The sequence below is a fragment of the Salmo salar genome, chromosome 01 (genome assembly GCF_965601325.2).
Source record: "Salmo salar chromosome 01, fSalSal1, whole genome shotgun sequence".
NCBI classification, from domain to species: Eukaryota; Metazoa; Chordata; class Actinopteri; order Salmoniformes; family Salmonidae; genus Salmo; species Salmo salar.
The window spans coordinates 147890813-147911948 of NC_138291.1; the positions used below are offsets into that span (position 1 = coordinate 147890813).

The window sequence follows — 21136 nt, forward strand, 5'->3', positions numbered from 1 at the left end:
CGTTATTTTTTTGCATCTTTATTTTTTCAATTAAAATAGGAAAAATTATACTTACCTTCATTTCTTGATAAACATGCTACTTGCAGGATGCATAGAGTGTCTTGCTAGATTGCACTAATGCACCTCATTTAGTCTTGTTTGAATGTCCTTTTGTTTTCAAGATTTTAAGCTGCAAGTAGCTCGTAAGCGTATACACTGAGTGTACATAACATTATAAACACCTGAACTTTTCATGACATCGCTTTCACCTGGTCAGTCTATGATCCATTTATTGATGTCACGTGTTAAATCCACTTCAATCAGCGTAGATGAACGGGAGGAGACAGGTTAAAGAATGACTTGAGACAATTGAGGCATAGATTGTGTTTGTGCCATTCAGAGGGTGAATGGGTAAGACAATATTTATGTGCCAGGGTAACCGGTTTGTGTCAAGAACTGCAACGCTTCTGGGTTTTTCACTCAACAATTTCCCGTGTCCGCCACCGAAATAACATCCAGCCAACTTGACGCAACTGTGCAACTCAATATTAGCAAGGTGTTTTGTAGTCAGTGTAGGTCTTTGCAATATCAGGATTTTACTGAGACTATAATTTGTCGAAGTGCCCCCTCTTGTGGTCTCAATCGAAACGTTTTTTATGACCTGCCCCTGTTCTGGAATAATAGCTTGAAGAAATATTCCCATATCATCTATTGAAATATTTTTGGGCCAAATCTTTGTAATAGAATGGGAAATATTATTTACAATAATCGGTAATGTGCTAAAATGCATTTGCACCAGGCTTCATTACTGTCAGGCAAACTGGAATAGCCTGCAGTTGTTTTTCCAATGGAAATATAATTTTCATAAAATAAAAGCATACATTTTGTGTGGATATGAAATTATTCTACTAGTGTAGCCTATTTTTCATTCAGTCTAATTTCACATATCTTTAATAGTTTATTTATTTGATAAGTTAGTTTTAGTCCATGCAGGAAAGCAACAGGTTGTATCACAACCGGCGGTGATTGGGAGACCCATCGGGCGGCGCACAACTGGACCACGTCGTCCGGGTTTGGTCGGGCCAGACAGTCATTGAAAATAAGAATTTGTTCTTAACTGACTAGCCTAGTTAAAAATAAATAAATAAACATTCAGTTCAAAGAAGGCCAACAAAATACAAATTTAAACTACACACGAACGTGCTAAAAAGGAGAAGAGACTGGAAAGTAAAAAGCACAATTGGTTCAAACCTTTTTCTAAAATTGTGCGTGCGTGCATGCAAGCGCTTGCCTGCGCGTGTGTGGGAGAGCGGGAGAGAGAGGGGGAGGTGATTGGTCAACCAAGCGGCTCAATGAAGAGGTGAGAGTAGAAACCTTCGCTACCGAGCATCAAATGTGCAGGGAAAGTTATTCTGTGCTTTTTAGGGGACTTTCTAACCTTGGAAGTATCGTAAATCTTCGTATACATGTTGGATATTACAGAGGAAATATGATGGATATACAACGCGTCTAGCAACTGTGTTTGAGAATTCAGCGCAGAATGCGCCATCATTGACCTGCTTTAAATTGCATACACTATTCGATGTTTCAGTAAGGATCAGCAAGTCTGTTTTTAACTTGAAACAACATATTTGCCACCTGAGAATAACACGGTGAAACACCTGTAACTTTTGCACTGAGGACTAGAGGAATTACTGAAAGAATACTTCAGACTGACGCACTAAATGGAAATACAACCTGCCTTTATTTGCATTAGTGTAAAACAGGTAAATTGTATTTTGCTAACTCAATTTGTTCCCGGACAACTTCAAGATACATGTTTTTATCTCTTCTGTATGGCTTTTTAAATATTTATTAATAGAACCTTCTAGGCATTAACCTGTTCAAGGACTCAAATGTGGGTCTTGACCTATCTCAAGTTATTTTACAAGCCAGTTCTTTTTGAGCATCTTTATTTTAGACTAACCTCGACCTTGTACCTGCTCTGATGTCGCAGACATGACAAACAGGGAACTGGGCTACTTGTTTAAGAGACCACTGGGTTCATTGTACTCTGAGCCAGTGTTTGCAGTTGACTACCATGCCAGCCTCATATTTATTATTTATGCTCAGGTTTAAAGTCCTGAATCACTGGAGTCACGTGGAGTGAGGTGACTTTACTCTTGCCTAAGTAATTTAGGACACACAAGAAAAGTAATTGTATAACAGCCTATTGTAAAATATGTGCTAGCATTGCTGTGAATAGGGGTTGTGGGGGTTATGTTAGTTTACTGTAGATTTGAACCACATACTCCAATCATATACCATTTGATGCTTTTATATTGAGTGAAAAGGGGTAAAAATAGGCTATAAGTGTCAACTGCATCGGTCATGATGGGATTCCAGCCCACTGTCAAGAGATCTACTGGTAACTCTCCTCCAAACAGATATGTGAGAATGTAATCATTTCCCTGATGATTTCTAGGTTCAGGGAAAACCGTCCCTTTTATTATGCTATTACTCAGAAGATGCCCATATACCTTGAGGCTTAGAGAATGAGAAGCCTAATTTGTTCTGAATAGAGCACAATATCTCACCTGTGGGGTTCTGAGTGCTTTGTTTTGACTAGGAACAACCAGTCCTCAAACCACGGCTGGCAGGATCAACCTGCATTAACAGGAGTGTGTAATACAGCTGCTTATCCAGTCACCTCTGATGATCACACAAAGACACCTTTAGAATCTCTTATTTTGCTTGTAGAACATTTCTACATCTCTGTGCAACAAACACATACACATTTACAGAGCTTCTAAAAATACTTTCATGCACGGCATCACTCAGAGGTGTGGGATCTTTGTGACCTCTCTTAATATTGCGGCCAATGCCTCACCCCCAAAACCCACATGTGATAGGCCTAACCTGTCTCTTCCATTTCACATGAATAGAATAAGAGTGAGAAAATCTCTCTCGCAACCATAGTGGCAATGGATGAGTTGGAATCTTTCCCTCTTAAATGCACATCTGGCCAAAGCCTCTATTTTAACAGCATCCAGAGCTTCCTCTCTAGCCAGTGTCCAGGCAGGGTTATGGCCGGGTTATAGAGCTAGGTGAATGGTTAAGTATTCTCTAGTGGCTACAAATCAATCGCTGCCCATTTCCCTGATTTAAATGTAGTAATGCACGTAGTATTTCACCAGTAACCCTTTCACTGCCCTCCCTGCTTTCCTATATGCTGATAAATCAAAGATAGGCATTACCTGTTGACTGGGGCTGTTGTTTTTGCTCTACAAACACTGCAGGAGCGTTGTGTTAACGTCGACACTGCTTATTGGAGGCAGGAAGTGTACTGAGGGAATTGCCCAGAGACCAGGCCTAGGTTGCCACGGTTAAAGAAGCTTCACAGCTTTCTCTGGCTCTGTCTCTCTCTCTCTGTTTCATTCTCTTAGTTATGGTTCAATAATGAGTAAACACCTTTATTAATTAGGCCTAACAATTAACCAAATGAAAAAAACAACAGCCTTTTCCCAATGTTTTCGGACCTTTCACTAGTTTACAACTACCTTCTCTCTCTCTCTCCTCTCTCTCTCTCTCTCTCTCCTCTCTCTCTCTCTCCTCTCGACTATCCCAGTATTGACTATTGCTCTGGCTCTGTTTTTCCTCTTGCAGTGCTGTTCCTTTGAAGAGAGATGCAATCTTTGCTTGCTTTAACAAATCATGGTCGTAAAACTGTACATTCACTATGTATGGCTATTGCACCACCCAAATCACCTCCGTTGTCAGAGTCCGATTGTACACTCAGGGCTTACTTTGCATTTAGATTAGGATTCAGATTAGGACATCTTAGAATGAGACAGACCTACAGCACAGATGGATTATGTCATCGGTCTCTTTATGAATGCTTAGTTGTCTCTTCTGTGTGGCTGGCCTCCAGAACAGATTATTCTATCTACCTGACCTCCATGCTGGAGAGAGACGGGCATTTAAAAAGCACTGGGAGTAGGGTTTCTTGGAGTAGGGTCTCTTGGGTATTAGTCCTTGTTCATTGTGAGCCAAATACTAGGACAGTAGGTTTGCTGCTTAACCACAGAAACACAGTCAGCCCTGTGTGTACACACCAAGCCCTTCTTACTGACCAGTCAAACCTTTCATCTTCTCTCTGTTTGGGAGGAAAGATAAGAGGCAGCTTGCTTAGTAATGCAATTGAAATAGAGTGACAACAGACGAACACACTCAAAATGGTTATTACCGTAGTACTAGAGACTTCCTTATGATACTCAATTTACAAGACAATCTTATTTAATTGCGTTTGTCATCTGGACTTTGTGCAAGAGAGTCCTGTAAAGTTTTATGGTGAGTGTCAATTTGTACGTAGCCTATGACCTATTTGCAATTGTGTCACCAGGGTGAGTCTTGCTGCACGTATTCAGTTGGTCATTCAGGGAGTGGTCACTGTTGACCTTTTTCTCTCTCTCTCTAATACCGACAGTGAAGACCCATAGAAAATTACTTTCTATACATACTCAACTGTACTTATGCACTATTTACTATTGATACTTTTTACATTTCAATGCATTCAATATTTTTCATTGAAGTTAAAATGCATTTTGAATTGCTATGAAATCCTCTTCAGCTTGATTGCAGCTCTCTTTGGTGGACTTGTTGATTTGTGGGTGTATGCGTAGGATGACACGTGTCCGTGGGATTTGGTGAGTGCCGCTGCTCCCTCTAAGAATAGCCTTTGCTCTTGCGGTCTGCAGTGGCTCTAATTAACTTAGCGTAATAAGCTGGCATTAGTGGTGTGTGGTAAAGCGTGCTGGGGATGGAGTGTTGAGTGGAGTATTAGCCCGTTAAATCGCTCCCTCACACAAGCACGCCACACACGTCTTATGTGGTTAAGGACTCCAGCAAAGCAATCCGTCTATCTCTAGCTCTATGGAGGCATAGTGTAGGACGGGGTAGGCAACTACATACAGCCGTGGGCCAATTTCTTTCAGAGTGGATGGTCGTCGGGGCAGAACGTAATTATAATACATTTATACACTGCAAATTGACCACAACTAAGCCCAAAAATAGATTGTATTTGAAAATAGCAATAACTTCATACCTTGATTACATTGAGACACGATCATAGATGTCTCTTTTTTATTAGAGGGGTATACTTGGGAACAGATATCCTAAATTAAACAATTTCTTTGCAGAATTCCAGGTGATTTGACCAAAAACTGGGGGGCCCCCCAAAAATTGTTTGCAGTCCGGTTTTGGCACACAGGCCGCCTGTTGCTGACTCTTGCTGTAGGGTTACTGTATAAGTTATAATAGTAGAGGTAAGCTCTGACTTTTACCCTCCTAACTGGAAACCTTCATCATGGATTTAAGGTAGATCATAAAAACATGCACAATATCGTCTTTGACCTGCTTGAAGTAGCCTACTGCCAGCTTTATGCCACCAGTGACTGATGCACCACATGCAGTACAGTACTGCTGGCTGCTGTGTATCTGCTGACAGCCAACAAGTTCACTAAGCTCTCGGAGAAAACCACACTGATTCTTACTGGAGCTGGTCAGGTGCTCTGCAAAACTGACTCTGTAGATTTATGTGACATTTAATGGGCATTGAAGTTATGAGAACCATGTAGGGCTGGGAGGGTTTTGGCAGGGTTGTCTGTTGGATATCCGTTTGCGAAATGATATTTGGTGAATTCCAATCTTTAGAAAGGTACTTTAAGAAATCTAAACACATCTTCCATATGTCTATAAGCTAGACACAACTGTCAGTTCTCTCTTGCCCACTAGTTTGGAGAGAGGTGACAGGTGTCTGTTTTGTTTGCAAGATGCAATGTGTGACAAGTGTGTATTTTTGTCAACAGATCAAGTATGCTGGAGGCTGTTTGACTGGCAGCTATGGGACCAAAGAGAGACTCTTTTCTGGATGTTACCATGGTGATGGCACTGTGCCTTCTGTGTGAGTGGAGTACTTAATGCTTTCCCTCTGTAATGAACTCTCTGTCATTCGCTCTCTCCACAGCCACATCCATACCTGTCCCTACATCCAGCCATTTCCCTCAGCAGGATTATAATAATGCTTATAATGTCTTTTTTTGTTGACCCTCATAGGGGTCACTCACGGTCAGAAGCCAGAGGTGCGTGCCAAGGTAGGGGGTGTGGTGGAGATGGCGTGTAGACTGCCACTCCCTTACACGGGTGCGTCTGTGCCCCTGCACGTGGTGGAATGGGTGCGCCAGGGATTCGACATCCCAGTCCTGATCAAATTTGGAGTGTATGCTCCTCGGGTGCATCCCAACTACGAGGGTAAGTCCGTATTCAGCCCATCACAAGCTCAACTGGGATCTAATTTTACTGTGAGACTGTTTCATTTCAGCCCCCTGTCAGGTCCGTCTCAGCACTTTGGTATCATCTGTTGCCCAAGGCTGAGGTTTCCAGACCCAAAACAGTCTTTTGCAGAGGCCTTGTCCATTAACACTGTCAAACCCCCTTTCCTACAGTAAAAGTCCATCCAGACTTCATTCTACCTATATCCTTCCTTAACAGCTATCTTCACTCAAAAAACAACAGTAACTTATCCCTTTGTCAGCTTCAGTCCTCCTAACTGCACCACACCCCAATGGTCTGTGTGAGCTGGGGGCTTTGTGTTCGTTGGTCCTCTCAGATTGCATCATGGTCTATTGTCCCCATTCCGCCCTAGGGTCAGAGAACAAAGGCAGTCTATGGGGAAAAGGGATCTTCAATAGAGCAGAAATACCTTTTGTGACGGCTTCTGTCCTTTAAAGTCTCAGACAAAGGGCTTGACGTGGACAGAGGGAGAGCATGTCTGTGTGTTTTAGGACGAACCTAACTAGAGGAAGATCTGTCTTCCAACGGGCCGGTGGGAGTGAGATTTGACCTCTCTCTGATCATTGGAATTTGTGCACGGGTGCAGTGCATTCAAATGTGTGTATTGGCTAGGGCTCAGAAATCACACTATACACCTGTTCAGCCAATTCGTATTAGAATGTTAGAGCGCCAGATGACACACCCATGGCAACCAGACAGGGAAATACGATAACCATACAGACGTATGGTAATAAAGTCACTCAGCAGTTTGTGATGAGAAGACTGAGTGAGGATTGAGTGAACTGAGTGAGGATTCACCTCAGGTCAATAAAAGACACTAGCTCTTTGTCTCTGTCCTTGAAGAAGAACCTCAGTAACGCCAATTATGGCCGATTTGAAGTTTTGCGCTGAATTGCAGCTTCACAAGGACAGGGACAGCAACATAAGCTTCCCAATAGTGGAGGAAGGGCAATACTGTTCAACCTATTAGGTAGATGGTGTGTTGACACTCTTCTCAGGTGTCTTTTGCTAGACAGCCAGGTTGACTCAGGGTTGTATTAGAGGCTCAATGTCTGCTTGTCATATCACACACGGTAACTACATAGACGTTACTCACCTGTTAGATCGACCTGTATTTAACCACATGTTTAACCTGCTTCCTGAATTCAAAATGTCTGTCTATTAAGACATTGACACTGCTGTAGAGCAGACCTGCTATAAAGCCATTCAGAGTAATATGACTTGGTGATGAGGCATCCGTTATCTCTCAATCTTCAGTGCTGTTCTTGCCAAAGAAAAAGCAAGAAAGTAAATCCCTCAAATGTATCTACGAAGCCCTTTTTACATCAGCAGATGTCACAAAGAGCTATACAGAAACCCAGCCTAAAACCCCAAACAGCAAGCAATGCAGATGTAGAAGCACGGTGGCTAGGAAAAACTCCCTAGAAAGGCAGGAACCTAGGAAGAAACCTAGAGAGGAGAAAGTCTGACTAATGTCCTCTGGATAGGTCAGCCCTCTCCCCTCTATTACGGAGGAGGAAGAGCTGAATGGGTCTTTTCAGTGTTTGTTGTGTATATAGAGCAGAGGGGAGGGAGAGCGCTGTGTAGAGAGAGAGAAGTGATCCGGAGAAGAGAGCAGGTTGTTAGTTCTGTACACACAGAAATGCTGATTCAGACCCCAGGAGAGAGAATAGTCAATGCTTTGGGAAATACAGCTGTATAAATGCTGTGTAACATAATGATATCCTGTACTCTACATTACTACCAGAGTGTCTACAAAGCAAATCAAAAATACATAAAGAATATCCCCACTGTACTGGCCTGTATATTTTCCACCATCTATGGACCAGCATTGGCTCATATTACGATTATTAGGCTACTGACTGTTATATTGAATGACTAATATTTCATTAAGGCATGCCTACGGCTCCATAGCCGTTTCCAAGTCTCTGAGTTGGTAGCCGTTAGCCAAACTGTGATGATTCAAATATCAAATAATCACAGCGTCTCTTAACAGGAGAACAACATGCAGACATTAGGAACTGAAGGGTTTCAGGAGGTAACTCTATCTGCTTTCTTCTCTGACCGAAACTAGAATACCAGCGCCTGGGAAACACATGCCAAAGGGTGACGACATGTCTCAAGGAAGGGATGGGGACCATAGATTCTGAATTTCATATCCGTAGGCACTTGGAAAGTCCCATCAGCAACAAAACATATTCAGATATTTACACATGCAAAGCTGTGATATTAGATTGAAGGCAGCCTGTGTGCACGTTTAGCATAACTTAGTGATCCAGATCTAATCTGTTTGATTGTTGCCATTCATCTACAAATTAAAACATAACATTATATTGGGTTGTAGTGTATTGAAATAAGTGCATTATTTGAGCAGAGCCATTGTCATGCATCTGTGCTGTTAGTGTAGATGCTTTTCCGTTGGGCTGTCACCTGAGAGCTGAGGCCATTGAAGGATCAAACCTGGCTGGGCTTTGTCTAGTGATGCATTCAGAGCAATGGGGTGTGGTCCAATTTTTTGAGTTGCTGAACTGGACATCCAATGGAAACATATTATTATTATTAGTCACATCGGACTCAGATGTCCCACACTTGTATCTGAACTAATGGGTGTGGGAGAGAGCGTTGTCCTGGATTAAACACACAGAGACTGACATGGCAGTCAACAAAAACATCAGAGTGTCAAAAGAGAGGAGGGACCGGCAAGTGGAGAACGAGAGAAAGAGGGGGAGGAGTGGTAGCCTCGCGAGCAGCTTGATCCTGCGAGCTTACATGAATGGTTCGCTGCAGTGTTAATAAGTCTGGTATATACGAGGCTAGAGGAGTGGTGGAGGGGAGTGACATTTGGTGGTTGCAGAGAATGCCATGATGTGGGAGAATGGCTGCCAAAGAGGAGGCTCACTGGGCCAGTCTTGTGATTGTATTTAAATCAACAATGCCTTCACTGAAACCCCACTCTAAGCCCCACTAAACTCATTACAGAGTTGATTTGTTTGCATATGCAATACCGTGCCTGTGTTAGTGCATACGTGCGTGTCTCTCTCTCTCTCTCTCTCCTCTTGCTTTCTCTCTCTCCTCTTGCTTTCTCAATTTACATATTATTCAAATCTAGAGATGCATTTTTTTCATGTGAACTTTTTCAAATCACAACAGCGGTAGGTGATCCAATCCCTAGTGTGTGTGTGTTTGTGTGTGTTTGTGTGTGTGTGTGTGTGTGTGTATATGTGTGTGTGTGTGTGTGTGTGTGAGTGGGTATTTTGCTCTGACCGTGACCCATGTGGATTTAGCCCCCATTCCATTTGGAAAAGTAAACAGCATGTGATGTCATAGTCTGTTCCTCATCTGTTATCACAGCCACCACCCCTTTAACTGCAGTAGCTTCCTGATCCCCACTGTGGGCATAGAAACGGTCCCTCCCTGTCGCTGGAGACAAGGACTGTGGTTAATGATTATCTCAACACACCTCAATGACTCAATGTCACAAACACATTAGCACTACAGTGTGAGGCATGCTCGTGTTCTTGTAATGTCTTGTATGTTTATGCAGCAGCTGTATGTGTCTGGATATTCTCCTCAATGCTTCACTGTCTGTGAAGACCAGGCTTATCACGCTGCTAAACTGCACTGTTTCAGTTATTTAGTTACAAATATGGCTTTATTGAATAGCAAAAGAAATGACAACTTAAGAGAAATTGAGTGAGGGAGAGATACGCCACAGGGAAGGAGGGAGGGGTGAGTCAGCAAACACCATTGCCACAGGGTGCAGTCACCTGGCAACCAGGAGATAACATTTCAAAGCTCTCGATGACGATCCCAGTGTGTGTGTGTGTGCGCGCGCGCCTGTTTGATGTTTGGCAGTGAAGGCTATATCTGTAGGCAATTGAAGTATCATAGAACATTCCTATCAGTTGTAAAACACATTCTTTGTATTTAACCTCCCTGAAATTCCTCATTATTTCCAATGGTTTGATTGGTTCTGACCCTGTCTCGTGCCCTCCCACCCCTGTGTCCTCCCCTGTGTCTCCAGGCCGTGTGTCTTTGGTGAGGAATACTGTCTTGAGGGTGAAGGGGCTCCTCATAGAGGACCAGGGCCTGTATGAGTGTCGCATCCTCCTGCTGGACAAAACCACAGATGAGACCCGCAATGGCACCTGGACCCTGCTCTCTGTCACTGGTGAGAGGAGGGGCTTGTGATGGGGAGGGGCTTTATTTTAAGGCCATGCAGTCCTACTATCCTCATCGTACCCTATCATATCATATACACACACTCCCTCTGTCTCTCTGTGACCTCTCTCAACAAAACAAGACTGCTCAGACAAACACACCCATATAGGACACTTTCCTGCTAGGAAGACTTTTGGTGGGGTGAGAGAGGAGCAGGAGAGGCGCAGAGGCATTAGGACAGATTAGCCAGGCACATGGCCTGGTCAACGGCAGGGTCACGTCTCAGGCTCATTGTCTAATAAGGTTAAGATGCCTTGGGAGGAGGGCCTGGAGCACACAGCCAGGCAGAACATCTCTCTCTGTCTCCTAAACAAACACATGCTTTACTCATGGTGAGCTGTACAGTAAATGACTGGCCTCTAAGGGATGTTTGCTTACCCCAGGTCAATCGCCTTCAGCCAATATGACTTTAACCTCTATGGGCTAGGTGGGACGCAAGCGTCCCACCCGTGGTGCACTCCATCAACAGCAGGTGCATTTCAAGAGCGGCAAATTTGAATCCAAATAAATGTCAAAATTCAAATTTTTCAAACATACAACTATTTTACACCCTTTGAAAGATAAACATCTCCTTAATCTAACCACGTTTTACGATTTCAAAAAGGTTTTACGGCGAAAGCATAAATTTAGAGTATGTTAGGACAGTACATTTACAAGAGTTGTGTGTAATGTTGTGCCAATTCAAAGACAGGCGTCACCAAAACCATAAAATCAGCTAAAATGATGCACTAACCTTTTACAATCTCCAACAGATGACACTCCTAGGACATTGTGTTAGACAATGCATGCATTTTTAGTTCTATCAAGTTCATATTTATATCCAAAAACAGCGTTTTACTGTGGCGTTGATGTTCAGGAAATCGTTTCCCTCCAATAACCGGCATTCAAGTCAGCACCACAAATGAAATAATTAAAATGAGAAAACATTGGTAAAATATTATATTGTCATTTAAAGAATTATAGATTTACATCTCTTGAACGCAATCAACTTGCCAGATTTAAAAATAACCTTACTGGGAAATCACACTTTGCAATAATCTGAGCACTGCGCCCAGAAAAATACGCGTTGCGATACAGACTAGCCGCCATGTTGGGGAGATCTAAAATCGAAAATACTATGTAAATAATCCATTACCTTTGATTCTCTTCATCAGATGTCACTTCCAGGTATCACAGGTCCATAACGAATGTAGTTTTGTTCAAAAAAGCTCATAATTTATGTCCAAAAATCTCCGTCTTGTTAGCACATGATCTAAGCCCGCCGGACTTCACTTCATGAACGAGGGGAAAAAATATATTTACGTTCGTTCAAACATGTCAAACGTTGTATAGCATAAATCATTAGGGCCTTTTTTAACCAGAACATGAATAATATTCAAGGTGGACGAATGCATTCTCTTTTATAACGCATTGGAACGAGGGTACCCAACATGAACTCGCGCGCCAGGTGTCTAATGGGACATCATCGTTCCATGGCTCTTGTTCGGTCAGATCTCCCTCCAGAAGACTCAAAACACTTTGTAAAGGCTGGTGACATCTAGTGGAAGCAATAGGAAGTGCCAAAATATTCCTCAGCCCCTGTGTTTTTCAATGCCATAGGTTTAAAGGTAATACAACACATCAGATGTCCACTTCCTGTCAGAATCTGTCTCAGGGTTTTGCCTGCCAAATGAGTTCTGTTATACTCACAGACACCATTCAAACAGTTTTAGAAACTTTAGGGTGTTTTCTATCCATATATAATAAGTATATGCATATTCTAGTTACTGGGTAGGATTAGTAACCAGATTAAATCGGGTACATTTTTTTATCCAGCCGTGCAAATACTGCCCCCTAGCCCTAACAGGTTAAACTATGTCAAACCTGCTGATTCTGCTTTGTTTTTTGTGAGATCTTCACCTTTACAATCTGTTTAACTCTCTCTATGGAAAAGGGATAGAGGATGTTGTGTTGACTGTCTTTGTTGTTCTTCTGTAGCTCCTCCTATTTTCAGCAAGACCCCTCCCCCTGTCATGGAGGCTCTAGTGGGGAATCCTCTCTCTCTGGCCTGCGTTGCCCACGGTAACCCACCACCCACCATAACCTGGGCTAAAGATGGTACTCTCATTGGAGGAGACAAGGTTGAGGTGAGGAATCATGGTTCGGTCCTCGTGACTAAACATATAACAAAAAAACAAAAAAATCACCCCTACCATCCAACATTGCAATCTATCTCTCTCTCTCAATGCAAACTTTATTGTCCCTGCAGGGAAATTCATTGCTCTCTCTCTCTCGCTCTTTCTCTCCCCCTCTCTCTCTCTGTCTCAGGTTCTGAGCGGGACACTGTCTCTCAGAGCAGTGGACAGGGAGGCAGGAGGACAGTATGAATGTCTCGCCTCCAACGCGGAGGGCAATGTGACTCATGTGACAAAACTTAAAGTCAAAGGTCAGTCGCTATTTGTCTGTTTGTTTGTTTAGGAGTTCCCCGTCTACAGTTTCCCCCTGGGTCATAATGGAAGAATAGAAAAATTCAGTGGAATATTCTGTTCTTATTTTCTTCCAATGGTAATAGGAAGAAGTAGGCTTCTAAACAGCTTCTACCCCCAAGCAATACTGAACATCTAATCAAATGGCTACCCAGACTATTTGCATTGCCCCCCCCCCCCCCCTTACGCTGCTGTTACTCTCTGTTATTATCTATGCATAAGTCACTTTAATAACTCTACCTACACGTATATATTTCCTCAATTACCTCAACTAACCGGTGCCCCCGCACATTGACTCTGTACGGGTACCCCCTGTATATAGCCTCGCTATTGTTATTTTACTGCTGCTCTTTAATTTTCCTCTGAGTGTTGAATTGTTATCGCCATCTGGTGGTGGATGTGTGATGTTCAGTTACAGGTGAACCTAAGGGTTTATATGGTGTGTCCATACTGTGGATATTTTTCCTCATAAATTTCACTTATGTAATAAAATATTTTCCATTTATTTTTAAGTCACACTATGTTATGCCGCATGACGTCAATATGACCACGATATGCCGTTTAGATTTGGGTGTGTTTTTGGCAGTGACACCTGTTTGGATTATAATAAGGCTTTGATTTCTGGCTGTAGTCACTTTTTCAAATCCTTATGTAAGCCTATAAAACAGGCCTTCAAACAAATCCTCTAAGTATTTATCTCAATCAGCCATAATCTCACAACATGAATGTCACTGTCATGCTGTGCAGTGTTGCTCTCACCAGATAACTGATTGGAGTTTAGATATCTTGCTAATCTGCGATGTCCTGCTGACTTTTATCATAGAATAGATCAGGGATTTCTTTCCATCTCAAACAGGTCCTCCAGTCATTGTTATCCCCCCGAAGGACACCTCCCTCAACATGACCCAGGATGCCCAGCTGCAGTGCCAGGCGGTGGCTGATCCTCCCAACATGACCTATGTGTGGCAGAGAGAGGGAGAGAATGTCTACCACATAGAGTGAGTTTGGTCTATTTTGACCCGGTTTCTTTATATTGGATTTGTGTGTTTACATGGGATTTTGCAAATGTTGTAATGTTTCTAATGAGGCGTTTGCTCCATTTGAATGTCCTTTAGGGGTTGTGTGTCTGAATGTGTTTTAAGTTTTGTATTTTTTTTGTATTAGGGCTCTGAAGTCCCGTGTGAAGATCATGGTGGACGGCACCCTCCTCATCACCCGCATTACCCCAGACGATTCTGGGAACTATACCTGCATGCCCACCAATGGACTGTTGACTCCGCCTACTGCATCTGCCAATCTCACTGTGACACGTAAGTGTCTATGTGTTGATGCGTTCCTCTCCAATCTTCAGTCCCCACATAATGACACAAATCCTTCCTATCCATAAATCCCATCCAACCTTCAGTTTGTTTCCTGTCTTCCTCTCAGACCCTGCCCAGGCTCTCCTGATGCCACCGCAGACATATCTCCCCACAGGCCTGAGAGGTCTGGTCTCCTGCCCTGTGAGAGCTCAGCCACCCCTGCTCCGCGTCGATTGGACCAAGGATGGACAGCCACTGGATCTGGCCATGGTGCAGATCAGCCTCATATCTCCCCTCATAGAGATAGCCATTAACTGTGTGATGCTGCTGATTTGACCATTTCCATAAGGAATCAATATGTGCTGTAGGCCTACTACTCAACAGAGAATATGTTTCCATTTAACAGAGATGTATACAGTGCATTCTGAAAGTATTCAGACCCCTAGATTTTTTCCCCACATTTTGTTACGTTAAGCCTTATTCTAAAATTGATTAAATAGTTTTTTTCCCCTCATCAATCTACACACAATACCCCATAATGACTAAGCGAAAAGTTGTATTTCTTTTTGTTGCAAATTTATTTGAAAAAACCCCCGGAAATATTACATTTACTTAAGTATTCAGACCCTTTACTCAGTACTTTGTTGAGGCACCTTTGGCAGCGATTACAGCCTTAAGTATTTTTGGCTATGACGCTACAAGCTTGGCACACCTATATTTGGGGAGTTTCTCCCATTCTTCTCTGCAGATCCTGTCAGGTTGGATGGAGAGCGTTGCTGCACAGCTATTTTCAGGTCTCTCCAGAGATGTTTGATCGGGTTCAAGTCCGGGCTCTGGCTGGGTCACTCAAGGACATTCAGAGACTTGTCCCGAAGCCACTCCTGCGTTGTCTTGGCTGTGTCTTTTGGGTCATTGTCTTGTTGGAAGGTGAACCTTCGCCCCAGTCTGAGGTCCTGAGCGCTCTGGAGCAGGTTTTCGTCAAGGATCTCTCTGTACTTTGCTCTGTTCATTTTTGCCTCGACCTGACTAGTCACCCAGTCCCTGCCACTGAAAAACATCCCCACAGCATGATGCTGCCACCACCATGCTTCACAGTAGGGATGGTGCCAGGTTTCCTCCAGACGTGACACTTGGCATTCAGGCCAAAGAGTTGAATCTTGGTTTCATCAGACCGGAGAATCTTGTTTCTCATGGTCTGAGAGTCTTTAGGTACCTTTTGGCAAACTCCAAGTGGGCTGTCATGTGCCTTTTACTGAGGAGTGGCTTCTGTCTGGCCACTCTACCGTAAAGGCCTGATTGGTGGAGTGCTGCAGAGATGGTTGTCCTTCTGGAAGGTTCTCCCGTCTCCACAGAGGAACTCTCTATCAGAGTGACCATCAGGTTCTTGGTCACCTCCCTGACCAAGGCCCTTCTCCCCCTATTGCTCAGTTTGGCCGGGAGGCCTGCTCTAGGAAGAGTCTTGGTGGTTCCAAAATTCTTCCATTTAAGAATGAGGGAGGCCACTGTGTTCTTGGGGACCTTCAATGCTACAGAAAGTGGCCTTCCCCGTCTGGCCTCGCACACCGTGTCGGGCCCGCACCCGACCCGTGCTGGTGCCTGCGCACCCGACAATCCTGTGTCGGGGCTCTACAGACTATTCCTTCGACCTCGTAGCTTGGTTTTTGCTCTGACATGCACTGTCAACTGGGGGACCTTATATAGACAGGTGTGTGCTTTTCCAAATCATGTCCAATCAGTTGAATTTACCACAGGTAGACTCCAATCAAATTGTAGAAACATCTCAAGGATGATCAGTGGAATCAGGATGCACCTGAGCTCAATTTTGAGTCTCATAACAAAGGGTCTGAATACTTATGTAAATAAGATATTTCAGTTTTTTTATACATTTGCAAACATTTCTAGAAACTGTGTGTAGATTGGTTAAGATTTTTTTTATTTGATACATTTTAGAATAAGGCTTGTAACGTAACAAAATGTGGAAGAAGTCAAGCGGTCTGAATACTTTCCGAAGGCGATGTATATAATTTTTGGGGCTTGGCACACTTAGCTTTATCCTCAGCTAAGACATTAGTTGCTGTTCATTGTTTACATAATTTTTCACATTAAGCTGAATTATAAAACTGTTGAAGTTCTCTGACCCCTCGCTCTGTTTTATCTAATCAGTACCCAGGATGGACGTTGACGACTGAAGGCTCGGTGTTCATGGCTACTGCCAATGATGATGCAACAGGCATATACACGTGTACCCCCTACAACAGCTACGGGACCATGGGCCAATCAGGGCCCACGACAGTCATCCTACAGGTCAGGGTACACCCAATGTTCTCTAGCAGTTTATTGTACAGTACAGAAATTACGTGGTAAAATGGTAATTGCACATTAATAACTTCTGCAATATTGGTTTGTTTCTTTAAAAAGTTATTGCTACCAATTTGGTAACAGGTAGTTGATTACTAATTTTGTGCAATTTAACTAGACTAGAATGTCCCATTTTTACCACTTAGGTATTTACCTGCAATTTACAAGGAAACTATGAAAACCGCAGTGTAAAATAAAATGCTGCCCAATTAAAAGTCTCTCTCATACTGAAGAGAGAGCTCTTATCTGAGATAGCCAATGAGCATTTTGATGACCTTCTTACACTCCTACTTGTCAGCCTGTTACATGAATTGAGTTTAATGTGGTCTGATTACAATAGCTCCTCTATATCAAAGTTAATTATGTGTCACAATGGGTGGCTTGAGGAATAAGGAGAGGTGGAGTCAGGCGCAGGAGACAGATGATTCCGGGAATAAACTTTTAATACATTTTCACATGGAAAAAATGAAAAGAACGGAGTGCAAGGTGTGCTAAATAAAAAGCACCACCCTCTTACGAACGATCACCAGGGACGCAGCCCAAATACAATACTACGTAACCCCAAGAGGGAAAAAACACAGATCCTCATAACCAACATACAATCCTGACAACAAACAATCCCGCACAACCCACAAACCTAACTAGCTAGCCTAAATACCCCTCCCCACTAACAACTAATACAAAACAGGTGCGTAACTAACCTAGGCCTAACTAACAGAACGTGAAACATAGATCAGTGGCAGCTAGTAGGCCGGCGACGACGACCGCTGAGTGCCGCCCGGGCGAGGAGGGGCGCCACCTTCCGTAGGTGTCGTGACATTATGGAGCTAATCCTTTTGTAAATAGAATAATCTTGGCTAAAGCTGAAGGTAATCAACTGTTTCACTCACTTTCTCTAATTGCAATAAACTCCTTGACTAAATGACACGGCTGGTTGTTTTGTTTTGACCCACAGGACCCCCCGTCACTCAGCGTGTGTCCCCGTACGGAGTATAGACAGGAGGTGGGGAGAATGCTTGTTATTCCCTGCCAGACCACTGGAGATCCAGCCCCTAGTATAACCTGGAGCAAGGTGAGAACACTCCAACAGACCCCACACCAAATGACTGTACTCTACTGACTTCTTCAGTCAACAAGCCAGCACACAGGGCTGTCAACATGTGAATACGATAGTATGAACTGTGGACAAACCCTGAGGCAGAAATAGCTATTATTTAACACACACCTGCAAGCAAGCACCCCTCTCCCGACAAACAGAGACAAACAAACACTTCACTGATTGCAGATTGCCCTTCATCAGCAATCAGCCCAGCTTGTGTGTCTGATCTCTCTCTATCCTCCCTGTCTGTAGGTTGGACCTGCCCTTCACTCTCAGTACTCTGTAGTCTGATCTCTCTGTCCTCCCTGTCTGTAGGTTGGACCTGCCCTACACTCTCAGTACTCTGTAGTCTGATCTCTCTGTCCTCCCTGTCTGTAGGTTGGACCTGCCCTTCACTCTCAGTACTCTGTAGTCTGATCTCTCTGTCCTCCCTGTCTGTAGGTTGGACCTGCCCTTCACTCTCAGTACTCTGTAGTCTGATCTCTCTGTCCTCCCTGTCTGTAGGTTAGACCTGCCCTTCACTCTCAGTACTCTGTAGTCTGATCTCTCTGTCCTCCCTGTCTGTAGGTTGGACCTGCCCTTCACTCTCAGTACTCTGTAGTCTGATCTCTCTGTCCTCCCTGTCTGTAGGTTGGACCTGCCCTTCACTCTCAGTACTCTGTAGTCTGATCTCTCTGTCCTCCCTGTCTGTAGGTTGGACCTGCCCTTCACTCTCAGTACTCTGTAGTCTGATCTCTCTGTCCTCCCTGTCTGTAGGTTAGACCTGCCCTTCACTCTCAGTACTCTGTAGTCTGATCTCTCTGTCCTCCCTGTCTGTAGGTTGGACCTGCCCTTCACTCTCAGTACTCTGTAGTCTGATCTCTCTGTCCTCCCTGTCTGTAGGTTGGACCTGCCCTTCACTCTCAGTACTCTGTAGTCTGATCTCTCTGTCCTCCCTGTCTGTAGGTTGGACCTGCCACACGCTCTCAGTACTCTGTAGTCTGATCTCTCTGTCCTCCCTGTATGTAGGTTGGACCTGCCACACGCTCTCAGTACTCTGTAGTCTGATCTCTCTGTCCTCCCTGTCTGTAGGTTGGACCTGCCACTTCGCTCTCAGTACTCTGTAGTCTGATCTCTCTGTCCTCCCTGTATGTAGGTTGGACCTGCCACACGCCCTCAGTACTCTGTAGTCTGATCTCTCTGTCCTCCCTGTATGTAGGTTGGACCTGCCACACGCTCTCAGTACTCTGTAGTCTGATCTCTCTGTCCTCCCTGTCTGTAGGTTGGACCTGCCACACGCTCTCAGTACTCTGTAGTCTGATCTCTCTGTCCTCCCTGTATGTAGGTTGGACCTGCCACACGCTCTCAGTACTCTGTAGTCTGATCTCTCTGTCCTCCCTGTATGTAGGTTGGACCTGCCACACGCTCTCAGTACTCTGTAGTCTGATCTCTCTGTCCTCCCTGTCTGTAGGTTGGACCTGCCACACGCTCTCAGTACTCTGTAGTCTGATCTCTCTGTCCTCCCTGTATGTAGGTTGGACCTGCCACACGCTCTCAGTACTCTGTAGTCTGATCTCTCTGTCCTCCCTGTCTGTAGGTTGGACCTGCCACACGCTCTCAGTACTCTGTAGCAGCTAACGGCTCCCTGCTGCTGCTTCCTCTCAGTAAAGACCACCAGGGGGAGTGGGTGTGCAGCGTTACAAACCGCGTGGCCACTGTCAAAGCCAGCACTCTCATCTCAGTGCTGGGTGAGTGGAACAGACTGACTGACTCATCTTTATTAATGTAGCTACTATGTAAAGTGTTCATTACCAATGTTCTCTCTGTTTTTCAGCACTGAGCAAATTTCAGGTCTGCTGAGTGCAAACATGGAAATAGCTGTTCTATCATGCAGCCAATGTGTGGTGTTCAATGTAGGCCTACATTCCATGAGACTTTTGGAAAAAAACATACAGGGCTTGACATTAACCTGTTTATTCACTTATCCGAAAATCTTGTTGTATTGTTTGATGAAAGAAACCACTTTACAAAAGAATATGCATTATTATTTCCATACCATTATTACAGAGAATCAGACAAATTATGCTACGTTCTGCCTATTGACTACTTAGCTTATTCAAGCCTGTCTCAAAATACAACACTGCCCCTTTAAGACAATAAAAGCTTTTTACCTGACTCGCTTTTCAAAGATGTCTAGAAATGTGCACGTTTTGTGCTCTTGCAGGAAGCAATCACTCCCCTATTGCTGACTACAAATGATCTATAACTGGGCTAATAACTCACTAACTAGTAAAGGATATGAACAAAATGTGGCTACATGCAGCTCTCACTTTGATCTCAAAACAAGTGCATCTACTCACGACCACTCGCGCTGTTAACACAGTCCAGTTCAAAGTAAATGGCACAGATCCATATATGGCAACGGTCTATTTGCATATTGGTCTACTACGGGCTTAGTCATGCATGTTAGTGCAATAGAATCCTACTCCGATGCAAAATCTCTTGCATAGTTAGTTTTGCATGCTAAGTCTTGCATAGTTTGTTTTGTTTCGGGTATGTTGCATTGAAAGTGACTAATATTGCATTGATTCGATCACAATTGCCACAGTAAAGGGAAACGTTGATAGTGTTAACAGGGAAATCTCTAGAACAGTGGTCACCAACCTTTTCTGAGTCAAGATCACTGAGTCAAAATGCAAGCCGGGGATCTACCACTCAGATGTTGTTTTTGCATGACTTAAAAAACGTAAGCCTATGCACCATTAACCTATTAAAAACAGTACTGTAGAAATGAGGTTTGTGCAGTAAGCTATAAACCCAATACATTATCACTGCATATTGGCTTTGCTGGAATTACCCTGCCAATACATTGTTCTGGCCATTAAAAAAAAAAAAGCTAGGCTATATGATCATAAATCAAATTTTATTAGTCACATGCGCCAAATACAACAGATGTAGACCTTACAGTGAAATGCTTACTTACAAGCCCCAAACAATGCAGTTTAAAAAATACAAATAAGAAAAAGAAGTAACAAGTAGTTAAAGAGCAGCAGTAAAATAACAATAGCGAGACTATATACAGGGGGTACCGGTACAGAGTCAATGTGCGGGGGCACCGTTTAGTCGAGGTAATTGAGGTAATATGTACATGTAGGTAGAGTTATTAAAGTGACTATGCATAGATAATAACAGAGAGTAGCAGCAGCATAAAAGATGGTGGGGCAATGTAAATAGTCTGGGTAGCCATTTGATTAGATGTTCAGGAGTCTTATGACTTGGCGCTCCGGTACCGCTTTCCGTGCGGTAGCAGAGAGAACAGTCAATGACTAGGGTGGCTGGAGTCTTTGATAATTTCCTCTGACACCGCCTGGTATAGAGGTCCTGGATGGCAGGAAGCTTGGCCC

General features: G+C 43.7%; 1 protein-coding gene across 3 annotated transcripts in view; it reads left to right on the plus strand.

The window, feature by feature from the left end:
* The first annotated feature begins 1194 nt into the window (after positions 1–1194).
* The window catches only part of igsf9a (immunoglobulin superfamily, member 9a), a 30998-nt gene continuing 11056 nt past the window's right edge, over positions 1195–21136 (plus strand). For 2 of the 3 annotated variants that reach the window (XM_014132158.3, XM_014132181.3), the window contains exons 1-12: positions 1346–1745; positions 5826–5920; positions 6073–6267; positions 10334–10480; positions 12508–12656; positions 12838–12955; positions 13852–13993; positions 14160–14305; positions 14424–14566; positions 16460–16600; positions 17610–17726; positions 19330–19480. In XM_014132158.3, coding sequence (XP_013987633.3) covers positions 5860–5920; positions 6073–6267; positions 10334–10480; positions 12508–12656; positions 12838–12955; positions 13852–13993; positions 14160–14305; positions 14424–14566; positions 16460–16600; positions 17610–17726; positions 19330–19480 — 1510 coding nt within the window. In that variant the 5' untranslated portion in view covers positions 1346–1745; positions 5826–5859. The other variant, XM_014132168.3, reaches the window with a different exon arrangement.